General features: G+C 42.6%; 1 protein-coding gene across 1 annotated transcript; it reads right to left on the bottom strand.

The window, feature by feature from the left end:
• LOC308329791 (CD109 antigen-like) lies at nt 1-24,319 on the bottom strand (the record flags this gene model as incomplete). Its single annotated transcript, XM_080784289.1, has 26 exons — nt 1-111; nt 679-835; nt 1,507-1,649; nt 2,901-2,966; nt 3,087-3,242; nt 3,457-3,650; nt 5,890-6,061; nt 6,324-6,555; nt 7,024-7,105; nt 7,474-7,650; nt 10,316-10,451; nt 10,850-11,068; nt 11,270-11,368; nt 12,632-12,716; nt 13,072-13,174; nt 15,394-15,553; nt 16,533-16,700; nt 17,761-17,823; nt 17,917-18,021; nt 19,813-20,004; nt 20,359-20,468; nt 20,608-20,743; nt 23,001-23,126; nt 23,244-23,480; nt 23,656-23,684; nt 24,160-24,319. 26 exons carry the CDS (start codon nt 24,317-24,319, stop codon nt 1-3), a joined length of 3,618 nt encoding a protein of 1,205 aa, XP_080640415.1.
• Between the last annotated feature and the right edge of the window lie 3,111 nt (nt 24,320-27,430).

Here is a 27,430-nt window from a genome sequence, read left to right as displayed (position 1 = left end):
TCACTTACTGGGTTCATAGTAGTCGTACACTTTCACCACAGCGTCCTTGACGAGCGACACTCTGAAGTCTCGGATCAGTGGAAGTTTAATGCACACCTCGGATGTGTTGAGCTGCAGACAGACAGACAGACAGACAGGTTAATGCACACCTCGGATGTGTTGAGCTGCAGACAGACAGACGGGCTCAGGAAGTGAATGGTTGACACGGATTCCGTTAACATAATTACCGTCCACATCGTGTCAGCGCTCCAACGTGAACACAAAGACCATGTTCACATGCCAGCCATGCATGTTGCTCTTACTCCATGCTTGGGAGGTGGTAAGCGCCGGTGATATGTCAATAATAAACAAACTATATGAACAGCCAAACGACAAGCTCACAACGCCTCGATTTGAGAGTTCTGCTTGTAGATCTGCTATTTTCACATGTGGAAACGAGAGTTGAATGCTTCAACTCCTATACATTCCATGTGCTTATCAGGGTGGGGGGTCCCCAGTTCAAACATGACATTTTTGGGGGGTTCACAGCCTGAAAAGGTTGAGAACCACTGGATTAATAGATATTTCTGGACAATTGCAGTCCCACTTGGCGATCAGTCATCCGGATGTGGGAGAAACATACAGAGATTCTGTGCATTTATAGACATAATTTAGTTAGAATGATGCAAACAGACTTACTGAGTTCAGGTAGAGGCTCACTTTCCCAGGGGAAGTATCCACCTTTCTGATCAAAACTTCTGGCTGTTTGTCCTGAGGAGCCAGACTGAAGCCACTTAGAATCCCCACATCTATGATGGCCATGCCTGTCTGAGATATTCCTTGATTCTCACGTAATCTATAGAGAGAGAGAGAGACATCAGTTGTATGACTTCTGGCATATTCGTTGTACTATAAAGTCAGTGTTAATTTAACTCAGAGAGTGTAGTAACGTAACAAAATGGACCAGTAAATGTTACATTTGTACACTTTCAGAGTCACAAAACAATAAATGTACATAGGATTTTACTCTGTGGACAAACAAGATAATCATCTACCAAGACGTCCAATAAAGTTATTGTTAGTCATTATGTTTGTGGGATCTTGTTATGGACAAACATTGTGGAAAGCCACTACGCTCTATGGATAACCACCTTCACCATGATGATGATAAGGATAAAAACAAACTTGTTCCCAGGCTTCTCATTTGGTAAAAGCCTGGTAAAGGACTAGGCTACAGCTGAAAGTTGGGACATCCCCCAGAAGCAGTGTTATCCAAGAAAATTATCACAACATGATTTCCATAACAGCTCTGCAAAACATGAAGGCAACTTCCTTGGGCGGTACTTTTTGTATTTCCGCGGAGACACCCCAGCTTAATAAAGACATGAAAATGTCTTGCTCCCCGTTTTACTTAAAAATAATAATAATGGGCATTTGTGTATAAAAATGTGCTTTCCTGAAATCACTCATGGCCAACCAGTGGCCCGAGTCAAACCAGTAGCGGAAGGATGAGGCCAGGACACTTACCTCGTGCATATAGACAGCAGCATGTGATCGAGGTCCGTCTCTGAATCAAAGACGCTCACGTTCAAAGAGAAGGCCTCATCGTCCATGTTGCGCTGGAGGCTCTGTGCGAACGCTCTGCTCTCCACGTTGTAGAAGACGTTGATCTGGATTAAATCAGTAACGTGTTTAAGAACGTGGTGAGTCCATCTGCACAGCTGGCCTCCGGGACACTTTACTGCCTTTAGGTCCCGTCCGTGGCTGCGGTCACAGGACCTTTATGAGGTCTAATTACGTCACTGTGTGATTCATTCATCACATAAGCTGCGGTCAACCTGGACTAGTCCCTATTTTGGGCATGTCATATAGGTGGAAAAAAAACTATAGGCTATATATATTTTTGAATATTACCGGTATACGTAAATTCGGAAAATTGTTCATTTAAAGTGAAGAAAAGATCGGCCAAGATCGGCCAACGCATCGCATCGTGATGCATTGTATAGCCTGAAATTCGGCTATATTTTTACATAAGCCTAAGTGGTTAATGTCTTGAGTATGCTCACCCTTCTTCCACACATGACAAGAAAAACAAAAGCTGGTTTTGTTTTACTAATTTCACCCCATGCACATCATAATTTTGACTTTTGACACGCACACGCACACAGGCACACGCACACACACACACACACACACACACACACTTTCCCCACAGACTCCCCCCTTGATACTATCTGGACATGCACATGCACAAGAGTACAGGACATGAAGGCAATGCGTTCCAGATGTTAATTGTTGAATGACTGCAGTCCATTACAGCACTGCATCTGCATCGGCCTGTTTTGCCTCAGCATTGTATGTTCAGTACAGTTAAGTGTGAGGGACATACAGCATAGGCATTTCCATCATTGATTAGACTGGCAAAGTCAGATGGAAAAAAAACAAGCACGTATGGGGCAGTATTTATATCAGTCAGATGGCGTCTTACGTTGTCATTTACTGCCCTAAACTAACATTAAAGTCCATCGACTTGACTGATAAAAGTTTGCATCATAACTAACCTAACGGTTGCAAGTAGTTGCATGTACAGTTGCATGACACCATTATCCTCAATGGCAGTTCCAAGGAGTTGCATTGGTGTGACATGTCCTTAAAATGTTTTTGTTGCAAGGGGTTGCATTGGTGCGGCTAGCGCCCCTCAAAAAGACTAAATGTTCAAAACCCTACTAACTCCACTAGTAGAGCTGTACAGTTTTTGGGTAAAGTGATGATGATAATATAAGCACACATGCAAGTATCCGACAATGTATAAAGTCACGATACCAATTTATAGCTGTTGTGTCACATTTACAGGCCAGATTTCACTGCTGTATATAGTAGTCGTATAACTCAAGTAGTTGTATGTTACTACTTGTTACTACCTGAAACAAAGCGAATCCTCTTCCTTCCATATAGAGATCTATCCGCAGGTCGTTTTCTGCATCAATCTGAAAAAGTGAAATACAAATGTATATTATTATCACAATATAATCGATATTGAGGCATTTGATTAAAACAAATATAATATTATATCGTGATATTTGCTTTTGTCATTCACGTCCCATCACCTCGTGCTTCTGGTAGTTGAGGTAGGTTGAGGCGTTGATGCTAAAGTACGATTCTGGAGCAGAGGATGAGGTGGTCATCCTCAGACGCAGGTCGATGGCACTGGCTCCGCTGATGGAAGCGAACACGGCCAGAGCCTGCAGGGCGATCACCGTGTCCTGGGAAAAAAAACACAATCAATCAGTTTGTGTAAAAAAAAGTAAAGCGTCAATGTGTTGTGAGCTATAGGTAAATCTGAACTTTTCACAGAATGATCATCCATTTTCCGCAAATAATCATGCGTTTTTGGCACATTTTCAGCAAATGTTATGTCCAGAATAGGGATAATCAGGTCAAACAAAAACAAAAACTGAAAAGCCTTTATCCCTATACCTGTGTGGTCCCGTAGCCACCAAGATGGTCCCTCTGTTTGGACAGCCACTTCATGATGGAGATACCTTCCACCACTTTGCCACGCTTAAACAAGGCCAGCAGCACGTACGTGGACATCTCGATCTGTGCTGCCGAGCGCGGCTGGCTCTCATCCGTCACCCGGCCACTGGCAGTGGTCCACAACATGACCCCATCTGCATGGAGTGATGTGGTTAAGGTAATACATGAACAATCAATCAATATCAAAACCGTATTTCATACATTAAAATTGCATTCCAATGTTCTTCAGATTAAACGGCATCCCTTAGTAGTGTGACGTGCGTGCGGTAACGGCATGCTGTATAGCCTGGCCTATAGAGTAGACGTGCAGCAGATGCTCACTTCTGCCTGCCAAATCTCACCCAGGTGCTGTGCTGTATATCCCTTGTTCCAGCCCTATAAATGTTATGTATTGACCTGGCTTTTGGCTCATTTGGCCGCTGCTACACTCTGGAACAGTCTCCCTCAATCAGAAGAGCTCAATCAGTCCACTGCTTCAATCAGCACCTATATAAACATCTTCATACAGTAGGTTACCTTTTTTTTTTAATGTTGGAGCCATGCTGCTGGCTTTGTTTGTACAGCACACATTATCTACTTTGTTCTTGTTTCTTTACATGATTGTTTGCATTACATGTCCGGATGTTTACTAACATCACCGTGTGTGTGTGTGTGTGTGTGTGTGTTTGTGTGTGTGTGTGTGTGTGTGTGTGTGTGTGTGTGTCTGCGTGCGTGCATGCATGCATTCAGGGGGGCAAAACCACATGGGCTGAAAGAAACACACTATAATCAGCGCTGCGTGATTACAGTCGGCTTGCTAGAGCAGCGCTTCCCAACCTTTTCGGGATCAGGGCCCCCTAGAATGTCTTTAAAGTGACCAGCTGACCACAGATAGGTGAGCTGCGTGCACTTACAGAGTTCACGTTCATCGATTGTGTTTTCCGGGTTGGATGTTCCTACTCATCTGCATCACAATGAAGGAAGGGTGGTGGAGACTTAACCCCCCCTAAGCCCAACCCCCCCCCCCCCCCCCCCCCCCCCACAGAGGAGCCGTCGCTGGTGTCTCATAGGATGACTGGACAGTTTTAGAAACCCTTCTTCCAGTGACATCATCGATGGGGAATCCAAGCTAATGAAACGTTACAATGCAATAATGGAAGCCATTATTCTCACCATAATAGAAATAATCGAAATATTGTTTTAAAAATATATCTGTCCAACGATGATGTCACTGGAAGACAGTTTTCTGAACTGCCCACACAGCCTTCCTATGAGACACAGTAGAATTTGATTGTATTTTATCATGAACATTAGTGATGACCAATTATATGAATACATTTTCAATGTTATATTATTAATATTGTAGTGTTTTGCTTTTGCTATTTGGGAGTCCACCTGCAATACCCTCATATGGCCCACAGGGTGGGAATCGCTGAGCTACAGCTGCAGTGCATGGCCACGGGGACGCTGTTCCAGATATCATTGCTGTCGGGCGGAAACTTTGCGTGTTTTCTCGTAAATGAATGCCTTACTTGATCATATCTGCTACTTTTGAATCCTGAAAAAGTAATAGTTTTGGACATGTATACCGGTATGAGGTTTCCACCCGACAGGCGATATGCTGTAAAAGACTAGTGCTGCTTTCTGCCCCCTGGCTGCACAGAAACCCATCTGTGAACCTCAGTCTCCTTTCTATTGTGTGAATCACTTTGTAACAGTGGTTACAATTTCACCTGGCTACTTACAATGTGTACACAGCGACACTGTTGTTGACTCACATTACCATCAATCACTGTCACACAGTGTCATGGGGACATTATCATACATGACATACTATATACACCTTCCGGGATAGAATAGATCTTTCCTGATTTAAGGCTGATCTTTCATGATGTAAGGCTGATTCCAATCTCGTTTCCGTTTGGGCAGAAACCACTAATACCCATAGTTTGTTCGTCATGCTACAGTGTCACACAAAAGCATCAGCAGTAGCAGATCCAAGATGCTACTTTTGCTATTGTTGAGGGGCGCCTGTGTCCAGATTTTAGTGTGCGTGTAATTGTAAACACAAACATTGTCCTAACACAAACATGAAATGCCATTGATAATGAATGGACAGTTTTACAACATAGTGTAACATTAAAAGCTGGACATGGGATGTGATTGGCCGGAATGAGATGATGTATGATGATATAAGAGTGCCCCTCACTTCACACGGTTGTGATTTTCTAAATTTGAATTCTGAAATTGAACACGTTTTGGACATAGTGACGATTTGCTAACAGTTAACACGTTTTGGAATGACATAGTTATTCCTCAGATATCAATGGAGATGGGTACTATTAACCAGCCACAGGCATTTCCTGATAAACTGTATAATTCACACGTCATTACCTCTCGTGTCAGCCCTGGCGGTGAGGCTGGCCAAGGCTCTGTCCGAGCCGGGACTGTTGGCCAGCACTAGAGCATACACAGCCAGACACAGGCTGTAGTTACGGAGCCCCTCGTCCAGCACTTTAGCCTCCAGGTACGCCGTGGCCAGGCTCACGTTGACCCGGAACGTGTCCTGCACACATACAGACAGTACAGGTCAGTGTGCCCTGGTTTCACATTTTCTGCTAGATGCTTGAAAAGCACATGGACTACATTTACTAACGACTGCAGTGACGACCGTAGTGGACACTTTTTCATGATAGGCTGCCTCTGGGAGACTATAGAGTATAGAGGCCTGTGTATTGTGTCAACATTTGTATTATTTCACCGGTGCCTCCTCTACTCCCCCCCCCCACACCCCCCCTTTGAAGCATAAACACATTCCCCTTCCTCACCACATAGGTCTGATCCTCAAGCAGCGTGATCAGAACGTAGGCGGTGAGCGCCACGGGGTCCTCTTCTAGGTCCCCCTGCAGTTCCGTGTGGATGACCCTGCCCACCTCGATGAACTCTCCCTGGGGACTCTGGCGGCTCAACAGCCAGTCCATGGCCCTGGAGACCACCGTCTGGTCCACGGGGAGCAAGGACTGTGCCTGGAGGAAGCACCTCAGTACGAAGGCCGTCAGCCTGAAAGACCCGCCAGGGAGCAGAGCGGTTAAAACTAAATCAAATCTCACGTTTCACGACTGAAAATGTTCTGTATTTGGGATCCCAAATACAGAAAAGGCAAACAAGGGGTCCCAAAAGGGGCTATATTGCACTGAAAATAGCTGATCTACAAGCCCCACATATCGGCTATTTTCAGTGTGTGACACGGCCCGCAAACAAGTAAAACTATCCTTTACAGAAAGACAAGGCTATGGAATCCAATGACTGAAAGCAGTGATGAAGACTGACAACTGTAATCCATGAGAGCAGGGATTAGAGGCCAACAATAATATGTGAGAGGAAGCATATTGTACGGTACATGTTCCCATTAGTTTCCATTGATAGTGCCATACATATAGACACATACACATGCTCTCAATCAAACAGACACAAAATATGTGCCTTGTCAGTTTAAGAACAGTGGAAACTGGTATTTTGATAACCTACCATGTGCTGCCAGAGGTGTCACTGGCTCCAAAGGCACTGAAGGAGCCATCGTCTCGCTGGAAGGACAGTTGTCGTTGATAAGCTAAACAGGAGGATTTACACAGTCAGATTAGTAAACACTGAAGCTTACTGATAATTTCTTCCACCCCAGAAGACCCTTCACACAGCAGACATTTTGACAAACACAGCAGAAGGAAATAAATAGCATTAAATGTGGGTGTGTTTTTGTGTAAAACACACCCACAATTAATATTATTACCTTCAGCTGAGCTTACCTGTCGAAAACTATGGGCTGTGGAAAACTAGGCCCCATTAGGCTAACGTTAGTAACCATGAGACATATACACTGTAGCCTATACTGTTGAATACGCAATACGTTAACACGCATAAGGACATTATACATTTCTTGGAATCTGTGCAATGTGTCATCATAATGAAAAGCGACTATACCTTCCCTCATGTAGCCCAGGGACCTTTCCTTCCTCTCCTCATTGTCTTGAGACACCTTCTCCAGGTACTTGAGCACAAAGATGTGCGGCGCAAAGTGGATCATGTTCTGCTCCCCACAACCAACGGGCATGTCAACCAGCTGGTTCACGTTGCTCATGGACAGGCCGAGGATATCGCCTGTGTGTAGCGATACAGATGAGACAGGAAGGCAATGGTTTATAATATGTTTGTTTGTTATGCTTATGCAACATACAGTATGGCTTGGAGACACAGTAGGCATATTCATGTCTGTGAAGCATGGTATAAAAGACCAAATAGACCAGAGGTCCTAATTTGATATAATGGATCATGTGTTGTTGTTCTGTCTTTAATGCCATATCTGTTAATAGACGACATTGAGGAGGACACAGATTGAGAGGAGATTGTCAATTACGGAACACATGTGAAAAAGAAATATACTATATAAACCATCCCAGTTTTTCGCTACTCAGGTTGCTATGCGCATTAAACTATTGTGGTGTTCCATTAAATACTTTCAATTTCATGTCATCTTTGTGGTTTGATACAGAAATAGTAGTAGGCTATTGTGGGTTATTATATAATCAAGTATGGGCAACAATGGTGCATAACAAGAAAACACAAATTACATTGAAATGAGATTTAGGAGTAGTTGAATAATATTCAGTGATTCTCAAGCTTTTCTTTTCTTTTTTCTTTTTTTTATTGGAAGGACTCCCAATTAGTTGTGGCAGGAATTAAACTAAAGTATACGGTACCTTAATTCAGTATGATTAATTCCAAGGGTAGAGTGGAATGAATCAATAGATATATCTAACAAAGGCCGAGAGCTCTCGGAGACTGCCAGATGCAAAGGCTAGCCTCCCACACATCAGAAATACCATGGTCAGTACACCAACTGTGCTTAACTGACCAGCCAACTGGCCTGACCTGAACCCCACAGAGAATCTAGGTTGTATTGTGGTTGTACTAAGAGGAAGGTGTGAGACACTATATTCAACAATACAAATTAGTTTAAAGCTTCTATCAAAGTTATATCCATAACACCTCAACAGTGGCACAGGCTTATCAGGACTAACGTTTCGACCTTGCGATCTTCATCAGAAACTCTGATGAAGACCGCAAGGTCGAAACGTTAGTCGCTCTGTATACTTAGCACCTAATAAAAAGGCTCTAAATTCCGTGAATTTCTAGGACCCCAATATAGGAACACTTTTATTGTGAGCCATGATTTAGTCGGATATGGTCTTGTCTGATATGGTCCAGAATTATTTTATTGTTTTATTGTAGGTGTAGAGATAAGAGTGAAACTATGTTCAAAATTCTGACATTCTGTATGTCTGCAGTCCACAGAGACCTCCACCTCCTATCAAGCCACCTCCAATCAGGCCACCTCCAGCCCTATTACTAGCCCATCTAACCTTGGCTCTCCCCTGTTCTCATCACCCCTCCCCTCCCCCCCACCCCATTTCTCATCCTACTCCCCCTCTCTCCCGCTGTAGTGTTCATGATCATGTCCTTCCTGTTATCAATAAGCCTGTTAAATGTTTCCATTGGTGGTGTGGTCCTTGATAGTGAATGCATAATAAAAGGTGAAGATTAAAGGAGCATTCAGTGATTTGGGTGATTCGGAAAAAGCCCCAGTCCACCCCGGTAACAAGATGTGCACATGCACATGTGCAACAGGCCAACAGCACACACACACACACACACACACACACACACACACACACACCAATGCCTCTGCTCGATCATGATTGGAGGAAGGCCCCTCTCCATCCTGTTTTAGGATGCAACAAATAAATGGATGGAAAATGACACAGTACACAAACGGAAAAGTAGAGACAGACATCCATGCAGTCTTGATTGCTGCATTATACGTAGTAAAGCCGACAATCACATCAAACACGGGAACAATGAGTTTCAGCTTCCACCAGCCTCTATACTAGCATGGCAAACGCCCAGGGCCCTTCAACCTGGGCGGAGTGAAGCCAACTAACGAGACAGCTGTCCTGAATCTGCCTGCTGTAAACATTCAGCATTTGGATAGCTATCGTTTTCATTTTTCATCCTCAAGACCCAAATAGTCTCCGGGCGGTGGTGGCGGCCCACCCTCCCCCATCCGTTAAGTTAAAAGTGGGTACATATTGTGTCGGGACGCAATGAACCACATGAACCCTAGCTTCCCGATTCTGGGACATTCGTAAAAGAATGTGCAGATCTACAAGATCACAACGCGTTGCATTGCGTCAAGTTTTCTTGGCTCTTTTCAGTGAAGAGATATTTTGGTGTAGAAAAATATTTAAACAAAATCATAATTTTCAATATTTAAAAAACAATAAATGTATAAAATAGATCTACAAGCTCAGAGCGCAGGTTTTGGAAAATATTGAAGATTATGAATAATTTGGTTCCTGACATTTTCAGACGTGGTTCCTATACAATATAGGACATAGTCCTATACAACTCCATTTGGGTGTCCTTGACATGAAAAGGTTTGAGAACCACTGTTGTAGAGGGGAAAAAGGAGTGTACCTAGTAAAGAGTCTGGGGGACCCCGGTCAACAAAGAATAAAACTGCCCTATCTTGCCCATTATCCCTAAAAAAACTTTTTTTTACTATTTTGGAAAACCCCATTTTATAATAGTTCAACTAGCCGATCTACATTGACACGTTGTGAGCTTGTAACATTTTAAAAGGTTTTTCAAAATAGTAAAAAAAGGCAATAGGTTTAGGGGTGGCGCAAGATTTAGCTGTGTGCTCAAATGGAAGTGGCATAGTAGAAGCAGGAAGAACAGAGGGTACACGAAGTACAGTACATACCAACCACTGCCACGTGAGCCCGTCGGCTGCCCTCTACCACATTTGGAGGGAAGGCGAAGGAGATGGCCCTGGAATGGTTCTGCCGCATCAGCTCCAGGAAGACGGTCTCCGAATGGTACTGTTCAACCCCCTCAGGCTATATGGTAACATGGACATGATTTGATGTTATCATAGGATTAACTGCATTATTCAAGGTTCGTTTTTTTATTTTTTTAATGCAGGGGTCTGGAGGACGGTACAACTCTATAACATGCAATCCGTAGCTTTTAACTTAAACTTAATATAACAAAAATAAGGATTTTTGGATTGCAGCTTTAAATAAAACCTACTGCTTTCATAATGCACCGAATAAAGATTTTAATACAAATGCGTTATTCATACGTTGCAAATCCATGGGAGAAATTGTGTTCCATTTGACATTCACCAAAGCTTACAGGGGCTTAGTTTGAGTTAGATAAATTGGATAGATGGCTTGTGCCGAGTTTTTTGGGCTTGGAATCTGAGATCTTATCCGTCAGTTAAGTGGTGTTTTACCTTCACGAGCACAGTCCGGACAACTTTGGCTGAGGCATCGTTTGCCACAGCATCCACAGATATTTCCATTTGGCCCACAGCCACAGGTCGGATGGGGAACAGGGCCGAAGTGGAGCCCCGGCTCCCCACAGTGACTATCCGCGAGTTCACCACAGCGAGTTCTCCTTGCTCTGCCAGGACAAACTCATAGGCCTCATTCTGCTCTACCAGTAGGCCAACCTACGGAAAAAAGAAGGAAAAAAACAACACGTGGGAAAGTGGGGAAGAAAAGGGGAAATAAGATTAAGAATGGATCATTCATGGACTCATGGTATGGTACACTAGACAGAGAGTCACCTTCAAGAGATTTTCATGCTGTAGTATCAAAAGCACAAGTACAAAAATGACTTAAAATAGTGGAGGTAAATTTAATTCCCAAACCTGCAGGTCCTGCTCAAGATTGTTGAAGATTTTCACCTCTAGTATAATTTCCTCTCCTCTGACTAAGCAGGCTGGGACATCCAGGGACAAGGATAAGTTCTGCCACATAATAGGAGGACACACAATCAAACTCAAGAGTAACTTAGGGCTTAGTGTACAGTAATGGGTGGCTGGCTATGGCTATTACACCACTGACATTACAAGTACAAGTGGACAATTAAGGTGATACATTAAAATATTACTCCTGAACAGTTCTGAATGTGTCACAATTATTACATAATCGTCATTTTGTCATAATCGTCAATCGTTTTCATGTTGAAAACAGGCACAAAAAGCTGAAATAGCAGATCTACAAGCTTAGAACGTGTCACTTTGTGTGAGTCCCATAAAATCGACTTTTATGGGACCCTCTTTTTGAGGGGCGATAGATGGTGCTGCACGATTAATTGAAAAAAGATCACGATTGTTTTTGCTACAAGAGAGAGACTTTAAGAAGAAGTTTAAGTTTAAGTTTAAGTAAGCACATTGATGTTGACTGTTTGTTTAAAGCCACAGTAGTTGGCTCCAGGTGCCACATTTTGAATGTAGTAATGTTCAGCACCAACACTACAGACTAAAGGCAATAAACATTTTCATGGCAAAAAATGCGAATCTCAATTCTGGTGAGGGAAAATCGAGATTCACATTTGAGCTAGAATAGTGCAGCACTATAGTGCTATCCCCTCCAACACGATGTGTGGCACTGTGGCCAAGACTATAGACCTTTTAAGACAAAAAGGTCTTCCGTACATCAAAGTCAATCGCAAATGACGTGAGTGGGTGACTTCATCATCATGAGGAATAGATTCATACTGCCTCAGCCATCTATACACGCACACACTATGGTCCTTCTAATGCATCATCCATGTACCTCTGCTATACCGCTCTTTGTTTGAGTTTTACTTAACACTCCCCACCCGACACCTTCCTTGGGTAAAAATGTCAGTCATGGCTCCGCTATACACCCGGGACCAAAAGTCAGTCCTACACTGCTAGTGCCTTGGGGTCGACTTCAATGCATCTGTTACATGTCGTTGCTGTCGGGCAGAAATCTCTTATCCATATTAAATATTATATTTTTTATGGTAAATTCATGGCCTACTTGATTATACTACAGCATCACACAATCAAAGTTAGTAGATGTGCAAGCTTGAAATGCGACACGAAGGAACTTGTTTTGAGCTTGTCGATCTGCTGCTTTTGAATTTGAATCCTGAAAAGTAACCCTTTCCACCCATTACAGTAAATTCACATCATCCTCACTTCAAACTGTAATGCGAACGATCTCAAATCGTATAGAAAACGTGTTTCTGCTGTACATACCCCCTTTGGCTCAGGTGCGCTCCCCACCACCTCTCTCCGAAACCTGATGCCATGTGCTTCGGGTACCTGCAGACTTTCCCACACCCTGGTACAAGAGAAGGAGTGCTCAGTCCCAAATAAGGCTGCAACTGTTATTGATTTACTTAACTTAACATTATTCTATCGATTACTTTTTCGATAAATCGAATAATCAATTAAGCACTTAAGCATCATACTTGTGCAAAACATAAGAAAACACGCTTGTGTTGCCCCAAAATAGGGATAGATTATTATTATTATTGGATAACTTCCATTATCGATTACTTTTTAAAACCAATTACTTTTATGTACCATTTCAACCCTTGTCCCAAATCAGTAAAATAGCTCCCTTCCCCCCCCCCCCAAAATGAGTGACATACACTGTAGCATCATAGAACGCGTGTGACGATTGCTTACAGTACCTAGTGTCAGTGTCCATCTGTGGCAATGTGTCAATAGAGCCCAGCTGCTCCAGCCATTGTCTCCAGTAGTTCTCTGTCATGAGGATATCCTCTTCTGGTGGACCTAAAGGAGAATCAGAAGAGCAGTTATTATAGTGTACAATACTTGCAATTTTGGTTGATCTCCAGAAGAGGGAACCAAAACAAAACTATATATTGCCTTTTAGAGGGCTATATGCAGACAGAATAACTCTTCATATACGTCTGATACTAATTATAAAGCTCTGTTCTATTCAGGGACAAATTAGCCATTGGGCCAGTGGCCCTGGGGCCCTTGGCTCTCAGGGGCCCTTCAGGGAAATTGGACCTTAAGGTACTAGGTTTGACGCCCTGAAAAGGGCTCCTGGGGCCCTTCATTGGCCATTGATTTTGTTAAATTTAGGTCAAAAAGATGATAAAAACACGGAAAAACACCAGCCCGGCCCAGGGGCCCTCGTGGGGGTTAATCTGTCCCTGGTTCTATTTAGTGTGCAGTGGTTCTCAAACTTTATCATTTCAAGGACCCCCATAACTCTCAGAGTTACAGACCCATACAGGGCCGTTTGGACCCTACTCAAGGACACTTTGAGACCCACTGGTGAAGTAGCCTGGCTAATAAGCCATACTCATACCACAAGGCTTATTTCTTTTGCCAACGGCAGATTCGTGTCTGGCTTATTAGCCAGGCTACTGGTATAGCAGAGTGTTTCCAGTGAGCCAACATACACAATAGCAGCACCCTGACTGTTTGAACCGAATGGAACAGAGCCTTCGTTAGTATCATCGGTAACACCTGTGAAGGAAGCAGGAAAGGGGCCCAAATTCTTTCCAAAATGGCATGTGTGTGCATAAGAGCACGCTATTTTGGTCAACAAAATGCATAGAGCAAAAATGTTAATCAAAATCTACATAAAAATCTACACATGAGGACTGTTTATGACAATTCAACATACTGTAATCATCATACCCTTTTCATGTTCGTGAGTCTGCTGTGTCTTATGCGGCCTGGCGTCGGTCAGCACCATAACATTACACTCCTGCAGTAGGTGAGAGACAGTTCAGATGTTTACATGTTTACAGTCACCAGTACAGTAGGAGTAAACCTGAGCCGTAAACATGCTTTGTTGTGGCTGTGAATAAACACAAAGCCGTGACTTACATTTTCATTGTGAGGTTAAGCCGTGCACGGTGCATCTCTGACATGATAATAAAAGCAATACAGTTAGTAGAATATAAGTCACCGTGCTGTCCTTACATCGTGAAATATGAATCCTGCTTGAAATACAGGTCAGATCTCGACTTGTGATGCAAGACGTTGGGTGATCTCCACGGGGCTTAGGATGAGCTCAGGTTCAATATGGTCTATTCTGACACGCACACACTAAACCTGCCAGCAGTATGGAGCCACTAAAAGGTCACCCTCAGCCAAACCTAAGTGGCGTGGCTTTGTCCTTGGGCATTATGTATTCTTCCACAACCCACAGGTCTAGCTCCCGCCCTCACATCATAAACACTAGAGTTACCAGCTCATAGGAACAGCAAAGTCACCCCCGAACAAAGCAGTCGACGGATAGATTACATCCAGTCTGACCGGTCGGTCCCAAGCGATGCTACAGTGTTACTACCTCTTAATGATGATCATTGATGATTGAAGAAAATATAATTAGGCTACACAACATGAAAATGTTGTGAGGCCAAGTTCTAATCTTGTGAAACAGCGTCAAAGGAGCCCCCACACAAAAGCGTTGTGTTTCATAAGCTATTTACAGAATTTGTAAAAGTATGATGTTTTGGTAGCCATACAGCTCTGGGGTTCAAAGCGTCTGCTAAATGCCTGAATTGTAAATGATGAATTAATACAGTAGCTGACATTAACGTCTCAAACACTTGTTTGGGGAGCAGTCAAAACTGGCAGATTATGCGACAGTATGAAGATTATATGATAGATTTGCAGTCAAACCATAAACTTGGACAAAATAGAAATCACCCACATCTGACCGTTATCTATGTTTAAGGATGTTTGCGCACACAAAAGGTTGAGTTTCTGTTTCATAAAATCAAGCCTTTTGTCCAAAAAACATGACATGCTTTGTCAGATCCAGTACATTCACTGTATTGTGTTACATTCTTCCACTAAGGCCTGACTTTTTGGGGGATCTTCCCAGTGTCTCAAAATCTCATGAAGAATTTTGCCTTTGTGGATCATAAGTTCATAACACATGAGATGACGAATAGCAGGTAGTGTGTGACAGTATTTGTTCAGTGAAGTCTGCTAAAAAAGTAAAATAAATGGGTCAATGGGACATTCCGTCAGTGACTTCTGTCCTTTGTATTCCTGGCCAGCCTCTGGTTTGTCACCATCCTCTCCCAGTGCCAAGATTCCTACCTGGGGTTCAGTGACGGTGGCAGCGAGGAACACCCGGTCCTTTATCCCGGCTTTGTCACTCCTCCAGTTTAGAGGCATCTGAGGGAAATGGCACACAGCGAGCGACAGATATTAACACCAGACCATTAATAGTATTGTATTTGTATCTCTAATCATTCTGTCATTTTGGTCAATATGCCAATTCCCATCCATGTGTATAGGGCATAGGAGTGGCAGTCATTTTCTGGTTCCATCGTTCAATCCACACCCATAGAAACTTCCGAAAGATATTCATATAAATTATTTTAAGCCAAGAATCAAGCCATCCAGGTTCCTGGTGAATCATGACCAAAAAACATTTTATTGTGTTTTTCTTTTTCACATAATCAAATGTTTTATGGTCATGAATCATCAGGATCCAGGATGGCTTGATTCTGTGCATAAAATCATTTACATAAACATATTTTGACCTGCCAGAATACATTTTAGTCAACTAAATCAACTGTAGATTTAGTCGACTAAAATCGTATGATATTTAGTCGACTAAAACTAGACAAACACTAATAAATTTCAGTTGACTAAAAAAAGACTAAATGAAAATGTATTCAAAAGGCTACGACTAAAACCACATTGACATTTGCCAACACTAAATCAAACCCCACAGTGGAACTTGACCCTTGTGCCACCCCTAAACTATAGACAGATCAATAAACAACAAACAAGAACCAAGCCAGTACAGTAGTAAACAAGTCAACACCATATGATGCCAGAGCCACACAAGGTAAGGCTTTACTACAGAAGAATATTATTATTATATTTTTAAATCAAAACCAACACCTACAGGTTAGAAAAGTATCCCTAAATATGTTCTCTAAATGTATTATTTAAATACATTCTAAATACAATTATCTGGTGAAGCATTAGCTACAAAACGAGTCAGTTGTGTGACAATACATAATACCTAGTTTGTACTGTATATAGCCTACTGTACATTATAATATAGTTTGGATGTATATTTCTCACACTAAATACCACTGGATATTCAGTGATCAGTAAATTGCATGAGGAGTAAAATTACATTGAGTTGATGAATGGGTACATGAACTGAATCTTTGGCGATCTCTCCTTCCTGGTCGAAACAGTAGATGGTGATACAGGCCTCGGGAGACCAAGACGTCTTTGGAGTCAGAGAAAAGGATGAAGAAGTCTTTGTTCCGGCTGCCACCACTTGACCTCTCGAGCTGACCTGGAAAGATGGCAGAGAAAAAAATAATTGTTAGCCAGCTTGCAGCACTTTTTGGAGAGAAACAGCAAAACCTTAGAATTCTTCCGAGTGCTGATTACAATCGGGTCGATCAAATTCTCCCCTCTGGAAAGTGATACCAGACAATTACAAGTAATACTTGGCACAAAAAGAAACAATGTCTTGCCCCAGACAGGCTCCTCTTTCTTCAACATTGTGTATAGCCTATCTTTACTGTATCTCTTGTATTGTTGTATTATTTACTGTATGTCTGTTTGTACCGTATTATATAAGCACAAACAACAAATTAAAATCCGTATGCATGTAACTGTACAGAGGAGTCTGATATACCGATACAGTGATTTGAGTGGTGCTAGACACTCCTATACGCAGCAATGTGTGTGTGTGTATGTATGTCTGTCTCTGTGTCTGTATGTATGTCTAAGCACGGAAATACAAGTTTTTCACCACCAAGTGACACTGTTGCGCAGCCTACACACAATTTAGATGAAGCAATTGGTCAATTCTTCGTTCTTACTCTCACCTGCAGTATGGTCATGAAATGTGGGTCATGACCAAAAGAACAAGATTGTGCATAGGCTACAAGCAGCCAAAATGGGTTTTCTCAGATCAGTGGCTGGCATCTCCCTTAGGGACACGGTAAGAAGCTCAGTCACCCAGGAGACTCTCTGAGCAGAGCCACTGCTCCATTACATGGAAAGGAGCCAACGGCGGTGGGTCATCGGCTCAGGCATCTAACTGTTCCTGGGCACCTCCCCAGGGAGGATTTCCAGGCACACCCAGCGGGTTAAGAGACCACGGGGCAGACCGAAGAACAGATGGGGGGATTTTATCTCCATGATTACCTGGGAACACCCTGCGATGCCCCAATTAGAGTCAGCCAATGTGGCCGAGGAAAGGGAAATCTGGGATTCTCCGCTGGAACCGTTACTTCCGCGACCTGACGTCGGATAAGCAGGCGGAGATGAAATGAGATAACCCTTTCATGAACGGAGATAACTTATGTATGTGCTCTGTTAAGTTAGATGTGACCAAAACATACCACGTAGTGAAGTTCTCTGGGTTGAAAAGTGCTCTCAACAACTACTGCAAGGGGCACTCCGGCCTGGAATAAAATGCCACAGTTAAAAGTGTCAATTCACATTGCAACGTATTCATAAATACATTGATATTTGTTCAATATCTATCCGTTCTTTACCTGTGCAGGAAAGGAGCTGACGGGTAGGATCTGAATGTATGAACCACTAGGAGACGTGTGGCCACTGTAGAGCTCCAAAGTCTCTGCACCGGACAAAAAACTGGCCTGCATGCAACAACAGATCAAAATGAGAGACTCAAGGTTAAATTGATGACAAAAGAAATAAATTTAAATCGACATTGCGTTTCAAACCTTGCATGTTACATTACATGTTTCTAGGCATTTGCTGTTCCCCATACTCTTATTCGTTCTGTTCAGTCTTAAATGTTGTCCATTTGGACCATTCATTTTGTCCTAATTTTTTTCTTCCTGTAACCTCAGACGGTGTGTCAGTTTCTCCATGAGATCCTGAATCAAGTCCCTCTGATGGAGGTTCCATCTGTCCCCATTTTCTTGTGATAGCTTTCTTTCTGCCGCCAATAAAATGTTTACCAGATACCTATCCTCTCCTCGAATCTTACCCCCCCCATCAAGTTAAAATGTTTACCAGATACCTATCCTCTCCTCCAATCTTACCCCCCATCAAGTTTCCTAAATACAAAACATTAGGCACCTCACCTTTTGTATCTGATCATGTATTCTTTTCCAAAAATCATCCACCCTGGGACATTTCCAAAACACATGTGAGTGATCCACATTTACATCTCCACAACCTCTCCAACATTGTATCTGTTGCTTTAACTGATTGCTCTTGGTTTTTGGTGTTATAAAAAATCTGCATAGATTTTTCCAAAATAATTCTCTCCATATCCGTGAATTGGTAGATGATTGGTGCATTTTCCACATATGTATCCAATCTTTTTCTGTAATTTCTATGTTCCCATTTACTTTTTTAAAGATATTTTTATTGGTTTTTTGAAGGGACAGACAGTAGGCTGACAGGACACAGGGAGAGATGGGGGAAGACATGCAGTAAAGGCTGTGTCGGGCTCGGGAGTCGAACCCGCGGCAAACCGCGACTGGATTACCAGTCGGGTGCCCAGACGGTTACGCCACCGCCTGGGCCTTCCCATTTACTTTGAATATATTCCGTTGAATGACTGCCACTCATCAAAGTTGTATATATTGCTGATATAATTTGAATCTTTTCCCCTTGTATATATTTTTAATAATTTTGACAATACCATTCACTTCTATGGAGGGCCTCCATTTGATTTCCTTAGTATAATAATCCCTTAGTTGCAGATACCTGAAGTAATCATGTTTATCCAACATGTATTTAACACTCAAATCTGTGAAACTCTCCAATGCCCCATTTTTCTCCAAAACACACCAGGCTGTCATTCCTCTATTACTCCATATTTTAAATCCCTTATCATGCCCTGCAGGTTTAAATTAACTATCAAACGCCATCCATTTTAAAATCTTTATATATTTTTAAACTATTTTAAACCAGATCTCTAGTGTAAATAGGGTGATTGGATGAATACAGTGTTTTATTTTCTTAAACTTTTCTTTGTCTCCTATTATATAATATTCTGAATGGGATGTTTGTCGAATTCCGTTTCCATATATTTCCATTTTGCTATATAATCTGGTTTACACCAACATATTGTAGCTGGGCCGCATAATAGTACATTTTTAAATTGGGAAGACTCATGCCCCCTCTCTCCTTTGGGAGTTGAAGGGTTTGAAATTCATACTCAATTTATGCATTGCGAGATATCGTACATCATACTGTAGCACAATGGAACATGCATTTTTGGTTGTAGACATTGGTTCACCACACTAAAAAAGTAACCAATCTACACAAATCTGTCAGTTTGTTTTGGAGCGTTTTGGGCTGTGACAACAACATAATGTACTAGTGCTACTGTAACTGTAATTGTCCATTCACTTTTTAACTGTTGAAATGGCCAACCTTCCCGGTGGAAGAATGTTAAAAACAGCACCCACCTGGATAAAAAGCCCCTCTACTGTATCCTGCAACATGAACCTGACGTGGACAAGCCCGTCCTCGGACACGGCGAGCGTCATGGTTGTGGATATGGAGTCCGCCTCGGAGGTTCTCTGTGTGACTTCAACCGTCACAGGGCTCATCAACTCTGAGGGGCTCAGTGGCTTTCCGTCGTACCTGGATATCTTAAGCTGTGAAATGAATACATATCTCATTGGTCTGTAGATCAGTATAGTACTCCAACCTTTTCACGTCAACGACCCCCAAATTTAACTTGTCTGAACATGTTTTGTGCCAGAGACCCTCAGAAGAGACAATTAATCTTCAAATATTCATAATAATTAAAACACCTTCCAAAGATAGCAGTTGTACAAGCTGTGAGCTTGTATATCTTCCGTTTTTAAATAGTCAAGGTAACACATCGGGTTGGGGACCCCCTGGAACCCCTCCAAGTACCCCTGGGGGTCCCTGGACCCCACTTTGAGAACCACTGCTGTAGATCACCGAAGCAGATTTTGATTGTAAACATGAGGACTTTTACTTACGTTCGTAGCAAAATGTAATGATGGCTTCGGTACACGAGGGAAATTGTAGAACGAGAGCTGGTAGGCATTCTTCATAAAATGCAAATCAACTACACTTGTCACTTTAAATCCTACAACAAAAGAAAACATATTACAGCCATAGGAACAAATGTGTTGAACAAATTTGAAATATAGCATATTTTCGGAATTAATTATAGAAATTAATGCAGATTGAAATAATTATAGAAAAAACAAATACAGGTCACTAACCTGTCGAGATCTCAGTGACACATGCAGTAATTTGCATGACAATAATACTGGCATTATTATTCCCAGCCGAACTGTATTGGTGGAGGAGGTCTGAAAGATGATCTTTACTGAAGGAAAACTGTGCTGACCCATGGATCTGAAAACATGGGGCAAAAATGAAGAGGCCTTTTGGAGCTTGTACTAGTGTAGTAAAAACACAACGTCACAGGGGAGACATGCAGTGAGTCCCTTTATAAAGATTCAAAACAAAGCATTGCGTTAGTTCATGCTGGACACATGAGTCATATGCAGTGGTCTAAAAGTCACACACACAAAAGGTGATCTACAAAGCTCAGAATGTGTCGCAATGCTTATACCGGTAGATACATTTGAAAACGTATGAAACAGAACATTCTGCACAATGACTACTTTTACTTTTGGTACATTAACTACATTTTGAAGCCAATATGTTTGTACTTTTACTCAAGTAAATGTTGAATTCCGGACTTTTACTTCAGAATATTTCTACATTGCGGTATAAAATAAATCACACTTGTGTGAGGTGAGGGGCAATCTTATCGTCATACATCATCATACATCACATTCCGGTCATGTGGTCCATTTATACATGACTTCCTCCTTCACTTGACCGCCGCTGCTCAAATCTGCTAGGTTCACTGAATATGTTTCTTTTCCCTTTTTGCTTCCTTTATGATGAATTCCTGTTCTGTTCTTTAACTATATAGAAGTGTCTACGTATTTGTACGTCTCTAAATGTTTTGATGAATTGAACATGGTGGACCCTGTTGTAAACAAGTGTAATGCTTAATTGGGTCGTCCACTCACAGTTAACAGTCTCTGTATTGAGTTGTGCTTGAAATGTACTGTCATTCGACAAACTGTTAATAAATATTTCAATCAATCAATCAAGTACACTGATGCTTCTGCTGGCAAAGCTTTGTCCCCAGTACACCACCCGAGCCTCCCCCTTTCTAGTTCAGAGTCTTGGAGAGCTTAAACAAATGATACTGAAACTCCATTCAACTGAATTCAGTGCACCGCATTGCCTGATTTTGCTTAGCATGCTAGCTGCTTGACTGGGGGCTGCCCAATGGTCTGACAGCCCATGATGATCTGATAAATGTTAATGTGAGGCTAGGATCAGGCTTGCTGTAGTCATAATGTGCACTGGTACTCAGTCCAATGGTAATTTTTTTTTTAAATGGGCCATCACATAATTTCGTGGCAGCACATGGCAATCAATTGGCTGAGGCAGAGGCTGGAAATTGCACAGTGGAGGGGATTTAGGCTGATTAGGCCCACTGGCAGAGTCTGACCAGAGCCTTTTGTGGTGGTTCTGGAGAACCGTGGGTCCGACCGACTCGAGTCCGGACACTGCACTCCCTGCGGGGGTGCGCATTTATAGTAGGATGAGCGGTTACAGTAAATCTTATCCATGACGTGTTCCTGACTGAACCGGGGTCCGGGGATGTTGTGAATGTGCGGTCAAGGTTCTAACTCTTCCTCTTCAGCTAGTAAAAGCCCTGAGAGATCATTTAATTCTGAGAGTTAAATCATGGTGTAATGGAACTGATTGGATATAGACTATAGACTCACCTCTTTGATTTCATTCAAGCTCAATGGATGGCCAGAGCCATGCACAGCTGATGTGACAGAGACAGACAGTGTCCCCTGTACAGGTTGTCCGCTAGAGTCCCTATAGGAGATACACACAGACAAATATATATTATGCATACATTCACCCACGCGTTCATACACCGATGGTGGAGAAAACCATGCAAGGCACATCGGGAGCAATTCAACTCTTGCTCAAGGACACTTCGACACTAACTCTGGGGGAGCCCGGGGTTGAACTGGGAACCTTGTGGTTCCCATCCGGCTGCACTACCGGCCACTTTAACCCTGATCCATTGCCACCCCCAGAATTATGCTCAGCCATCATATGGAAATACAGTACATGGGAGTTAAGACTTATGACTTACTGGGCTGTCACAGTTCCTGAGATGTCATCTCCAACTAGGATTACTGGAGAAGTCTCTACCGTTACCTCAAAGTGGGGAGGCTCTGTAATAGTGAGACAGTCAAATTAGAAGGAGCGGTATCACTATTCATCAAGTGTGTAATAGTTTAAAAATAATAATAATGAAATGTAATAGATTCACAATATTATTTACCATAGACTTCAACAATAAATGAGCTTCCATCTGTCATGTCCTGCACAGGATAAGAGAGTAGAAGGTCAAAGAAGTTTGCCATCCTTTAACTCTAACAATGTCTTTCCACGCTTTTGCAAAGTCATCCATTCATCTGACAGCAGTCATTTGTACAACAGCACATAATCCGAGAATAATGTGTTAATGCTATAATCATGCATTCCTATACAGCAAGCCTACGTTGACTGTAGCCGTGATCCTCCACTGTCCAGTGGGAGAGGCGTGGGACAATGGGAATTCTGTCGACACAATTCCCAGGTGACTCTCCATAGAATCCCACCGTTGGAAGACATTACCTCCGGGGTCCTGATCAAAAACAAAAGGAACATCAGCAGAACCCCCACAATGGGTGTCGGTGACCATAAACCTATTCAACTCCCCTTGTATCAATGTCTCACAAGCACGGCAGACTGAGAGACCCACCCGTATGCATATATCCACCCTTCCTCCGTATGGAGAATAGTCGGTCTGGACAGAAGCGCTTCTGATTCTGACGGTATCTCCGGGTCGGTAGTGGGACCTGTCCGTCTGAATGAGGGTTGAGACAGTTCTGCTGTTGAGGCTGAGCTTGGTGGTGTTGGAGAAGATGAGCTTGTCAGCCTGGTAGCCCCTCACCACCAGGGACACGAGAGGACTCTGGCTTGTAGAGCTTCCAGAGATCTGAAGAACCGACAAGCAGATTCTTAGGGGTTAAGTGAACCTGTGCACTGGCTGGCTGTATAATGGCAGCTTATCTAAACACTACAACCGTAGCATATATGAGTCACTGGGTTATGAAACAGAAGAGTTTGGCTGTCTAAATTTAAACAAAGAGAGAAGGAAAAAATATACTCACCGGAGGTAGTGTGAGAATCCCAGTCAAGCCTTTAAAAGAAAACAATGCTTTAGTACAGTTTTGTAATGTCAAGCTCATGTTTAGATAGGTGGTTGGTAGGTAGGTAGATAGGTAGGTAGGGTAGATAGACATGTATTAATTCCATGGGGAAAATTAAGTTGGCAGCACAGGAAACACAGGACAGATACATAGAGATACAACTAGGAGTAACAGATAAGGGGGATAAGGAAAGGATAGAGTACTAGAAGCCATTATAATTAGCAGATTAGCACATGAACATAGCGTCCCAGACCAATTATTGATAATTTAGGCATTTAGCGGAAGCTCTTATCGAAAGTGACTTGCGTACAAGTGCTACATCAGAGTAAATGGAATGAAACCTGGTTAGCTTTCAGTCGATACATTTGTAATATTCAATGTTTCGCAGCTGAGAGAGACAACGTGACAACATGGAGTAATTTTGGATGGACAGTCAGTATGGCCCGGGTGTATTTCCAGTGTTACCTCCTTGGAAGGTGTCTTCTGCCAGGGCTAACTCAGAGGTGCCCTGTGTCACTTGGGCCAACACTCTAACGGGAGAGTCCGTGAGGACGGTGACAGCCAGTGGCGTGGGGGTCCCAGCATGCAGCACCACTGGACCTGAGATCAGATACATGGACCCCATACTGGACCAGGGAGGAACAAGCAGTTGTACTTGTAACTGAATAGCGATACTAAAGGAGAATAAATCTCAGAATGTCAGAATGTCATTACTGTATGCTCTCTTACTCGTCGTGTAAATACAATGTTAAAGGGATACTAGGCCAGTCTGTGTGTCTACAAACACACTCTCTGACAGGAATCAAACCGGTAGCTGTCTTTGACGCTTTAATCTACTAGAGAGAGCACTAACAAGCACAGGACAAGTTTGACACTTTTATGGCACAAGCAATTTGAAGTTCAAACTGATCAATTAAGAGTTCCATCCTCCCCTCAGGGGAACCTAAGCAGTGGAAATGTCAACATAAACAGTGGAATAAAACCAGATTACAGCCAAAGGGATTTATTTTTCTGCAAGGAAACTCATCAGCACAATAATATACTTGGCTGATAGATATATTATTATTATATTATATTATATACCTAGTGCACCTTTAAGAGCTAGGCTGCACAAATAATAATTTCACCCACTGTTTTACACTTGTAATCGTGCAATGTAAAGTTGATTTTTTTGTGCCATTAAAGCGATTATCATACTGTAGTGTCTTACCTGGATGAATCCTGGGAAGAAGCAGGTGTGATAGACCACACGACAAGTACACACACTCCGAGGAGACAAATCCCATCCATACTTCAGCTGCGTGCTCGGCTAGACGTCCACAACTAGTATTAGTCTCTCTCAGCGCAGACTTACAACCTGAGCAACTCACTCACCTCGCTATTAGTAGTACGCCTGTACCTCAGTGACAAAATCCCACCTACTGTCCCATGTCAAAGCCCAGGGGGGGTTGATTCACAAGTTGGCCACATCTCAGATCAACACACATGCACCTACTACACTGCAAATACGGCCTCAGTCAAAATATTTCCCCTCGCACACAGTACGCATGCGTGTTCTCATCCCATTATACTGCTTTGTTATTGTCAATAGTAGAACTGACACAGACACTCTTTAAACCCCCCCTAAAAAGGGGATTCTCCCATCTCTCTTTTCAGAGTCTTTTCAATTCCCCACTCCTGCCCAAAGCATGGGTGACATATAGCGGTGTCACCGTATCCCCCTACCCGGAGTGAAACATGTGACTCAAATATCACTGAGAAGAATGCATGCACACACCAGAAATCCTGAGTCTTGATTTAATTCTGAGAGTGTAAAAATGGACCTGCACGGGTCCTCCTTCGACTCTTGAATCAACACTCAGGATTTTGCTGTGTACTGTACTATGTAAAGTATACATAATGTACCAAAAAAGGTCTGGTCACAGTTTGTTTCAGGTGCTTCTAAAAAAACATATTTCTACGTCGTCCTCAGACGATATCAAGGACCTTCAGAAGGATTTATAGAAGGTGCGGCACCCCCCAAATGCAATGGCATTTGGTGCCAGGGGACCCCATGCTAAATTATTTGGTGTAAAAAACAGTGGGTGAAATTTGTCGTCAGATTAAATTAGGTGGAAAGAGAGAATCCTATGATCTGAATAGTCATTCACACACCGTACATTTGCTCATTGATTACTTTCTATATAGCTGCATGGTGATTAGGGAAATTAACCTCGATCAAAGCTGGCATCCCTATTTTGTGCATGTCATAGGCACACAAAAGTATAATAAAGATATAGTGCTTAAACGGTTCCTCATTAGCTGGGGACCCCCTGAGTACCCCTGGCGGTCGCCAGGCCCCACTTTGAGAACCAGTCGTGTGGAAAACAAGAGAGTGGGGCAGGTGTCATTGTGAACATGATGACTAACTAACAACTCACTCACATGTAGCTCTGAATAGGACTATTATTAGAGCAGGGCATGGGCTATTGTGGACATGTCATGAGTCCACAGTGTCAGGTTTAGCTCATTAATTGTGCTTATGTGTAAATACATAAGAATTACTTTTACATGACTTGGTTGGTACAGATGATACCAAGAAAACAGCTGCGTGTCAAATACACATTTTCTGCAGGGTTGTCATTTCAGAATGTTGACCAGTCACCAATATGTGTCTCATCTTTACGGAACAAAACAAATGTTAAATTTAAATGTTTTTGGGGCTTTTTCTGCCTTTATTGGATAGCGTACACTAAGTATGGTGACAGGAAATGGGGAGAGAGATGGGGGGGTTGACACGTGGCAAAGGTCGCCAGGATCGTGAGTCGAACCCTTGACTAGTAGTACAATGGTTCTCAAAGTGGGGTCCGGTGGGAGTTTCAGGGGCTCCCTATAGCTAAATGATAGATATAATGTAGGAACCAAATGGACCCTTATAGGTCTGTAACTCAGAGAGTGTACAATTGGAAACAAATGGGACTCTTCTAATGGGTCCATTTGGGTTCCAGAGATAGAAATGCCATTAAATGGGTGCCCGTATACTAATGCATGTCAAACTGGTGGTCCTTGAAATAAAAATGGTTGAGAATCACTGCTAGAGCCATAAAATGCTTCTCTTATGGGGGTCCCTGGCATATATTTTTCAAATGGGGGTACGTGGGCTAATAAATGTCAATTTGGGGGTCCTTGACGTGAAACAGTTTGCTTCTTTGCTGACGTTTAAGGGGGTGTTCTCTAGGATTAGAGTCCTGTTTGACTCACATCCACTACTGGGATGTACACTTAAGAACTGTGACCGACGGTTACCCCTTTGACCTATATTCGCTGACATGGGGTCCATCCTTGGCCCCCTCTTTTTTCCCCTCTACCAAATATCGTTGCCGAAAATAGCAGATCTACAAGCTCACAACAACAGCGATTGCGTTGGAACACGTTGTGTGGTCTCCACATTTTGGCCTTCCTTTCAGCCAGTCATACAATTCATATATTGTTGATTGACTGTATATAAGTAATTATAACCCAGATACTCACGGTTGAAGGCTGACTGCAGGGATTCAGTCACCATGGTGCTGCAGACTCTAGCCTCGTTAAGAGTTACTCATCTGTGAAGAGAAAAGTGCAGTTATACTAATGTATAACTGGACTGTAGTCCAGGGAAAATAGGGAAAATAGAGCGCCAAACGGAAAGATAATTGGGACTTGGAAGGAAAATGAATGCCCATAGCAGATGTACCCATCATAGGGATGGATGCAGAGG

This window comes from Protomyctophum bolini (genome assembly GCF_963924005.1).
Source record: "Protomyctophum bolini genome assembly, chromosome: 15".
NCBI classification, from domain to species: domain Eukaryota; kingdom Metazoa; phylum Chordata; class Actinopteri; order Myctophiformes; family Myctophidae; genus Protomyctophum; species Protomyctophum bolini.
This window is presented reverse-complemented; position numbering and strand designations above follow the sequence as displayed.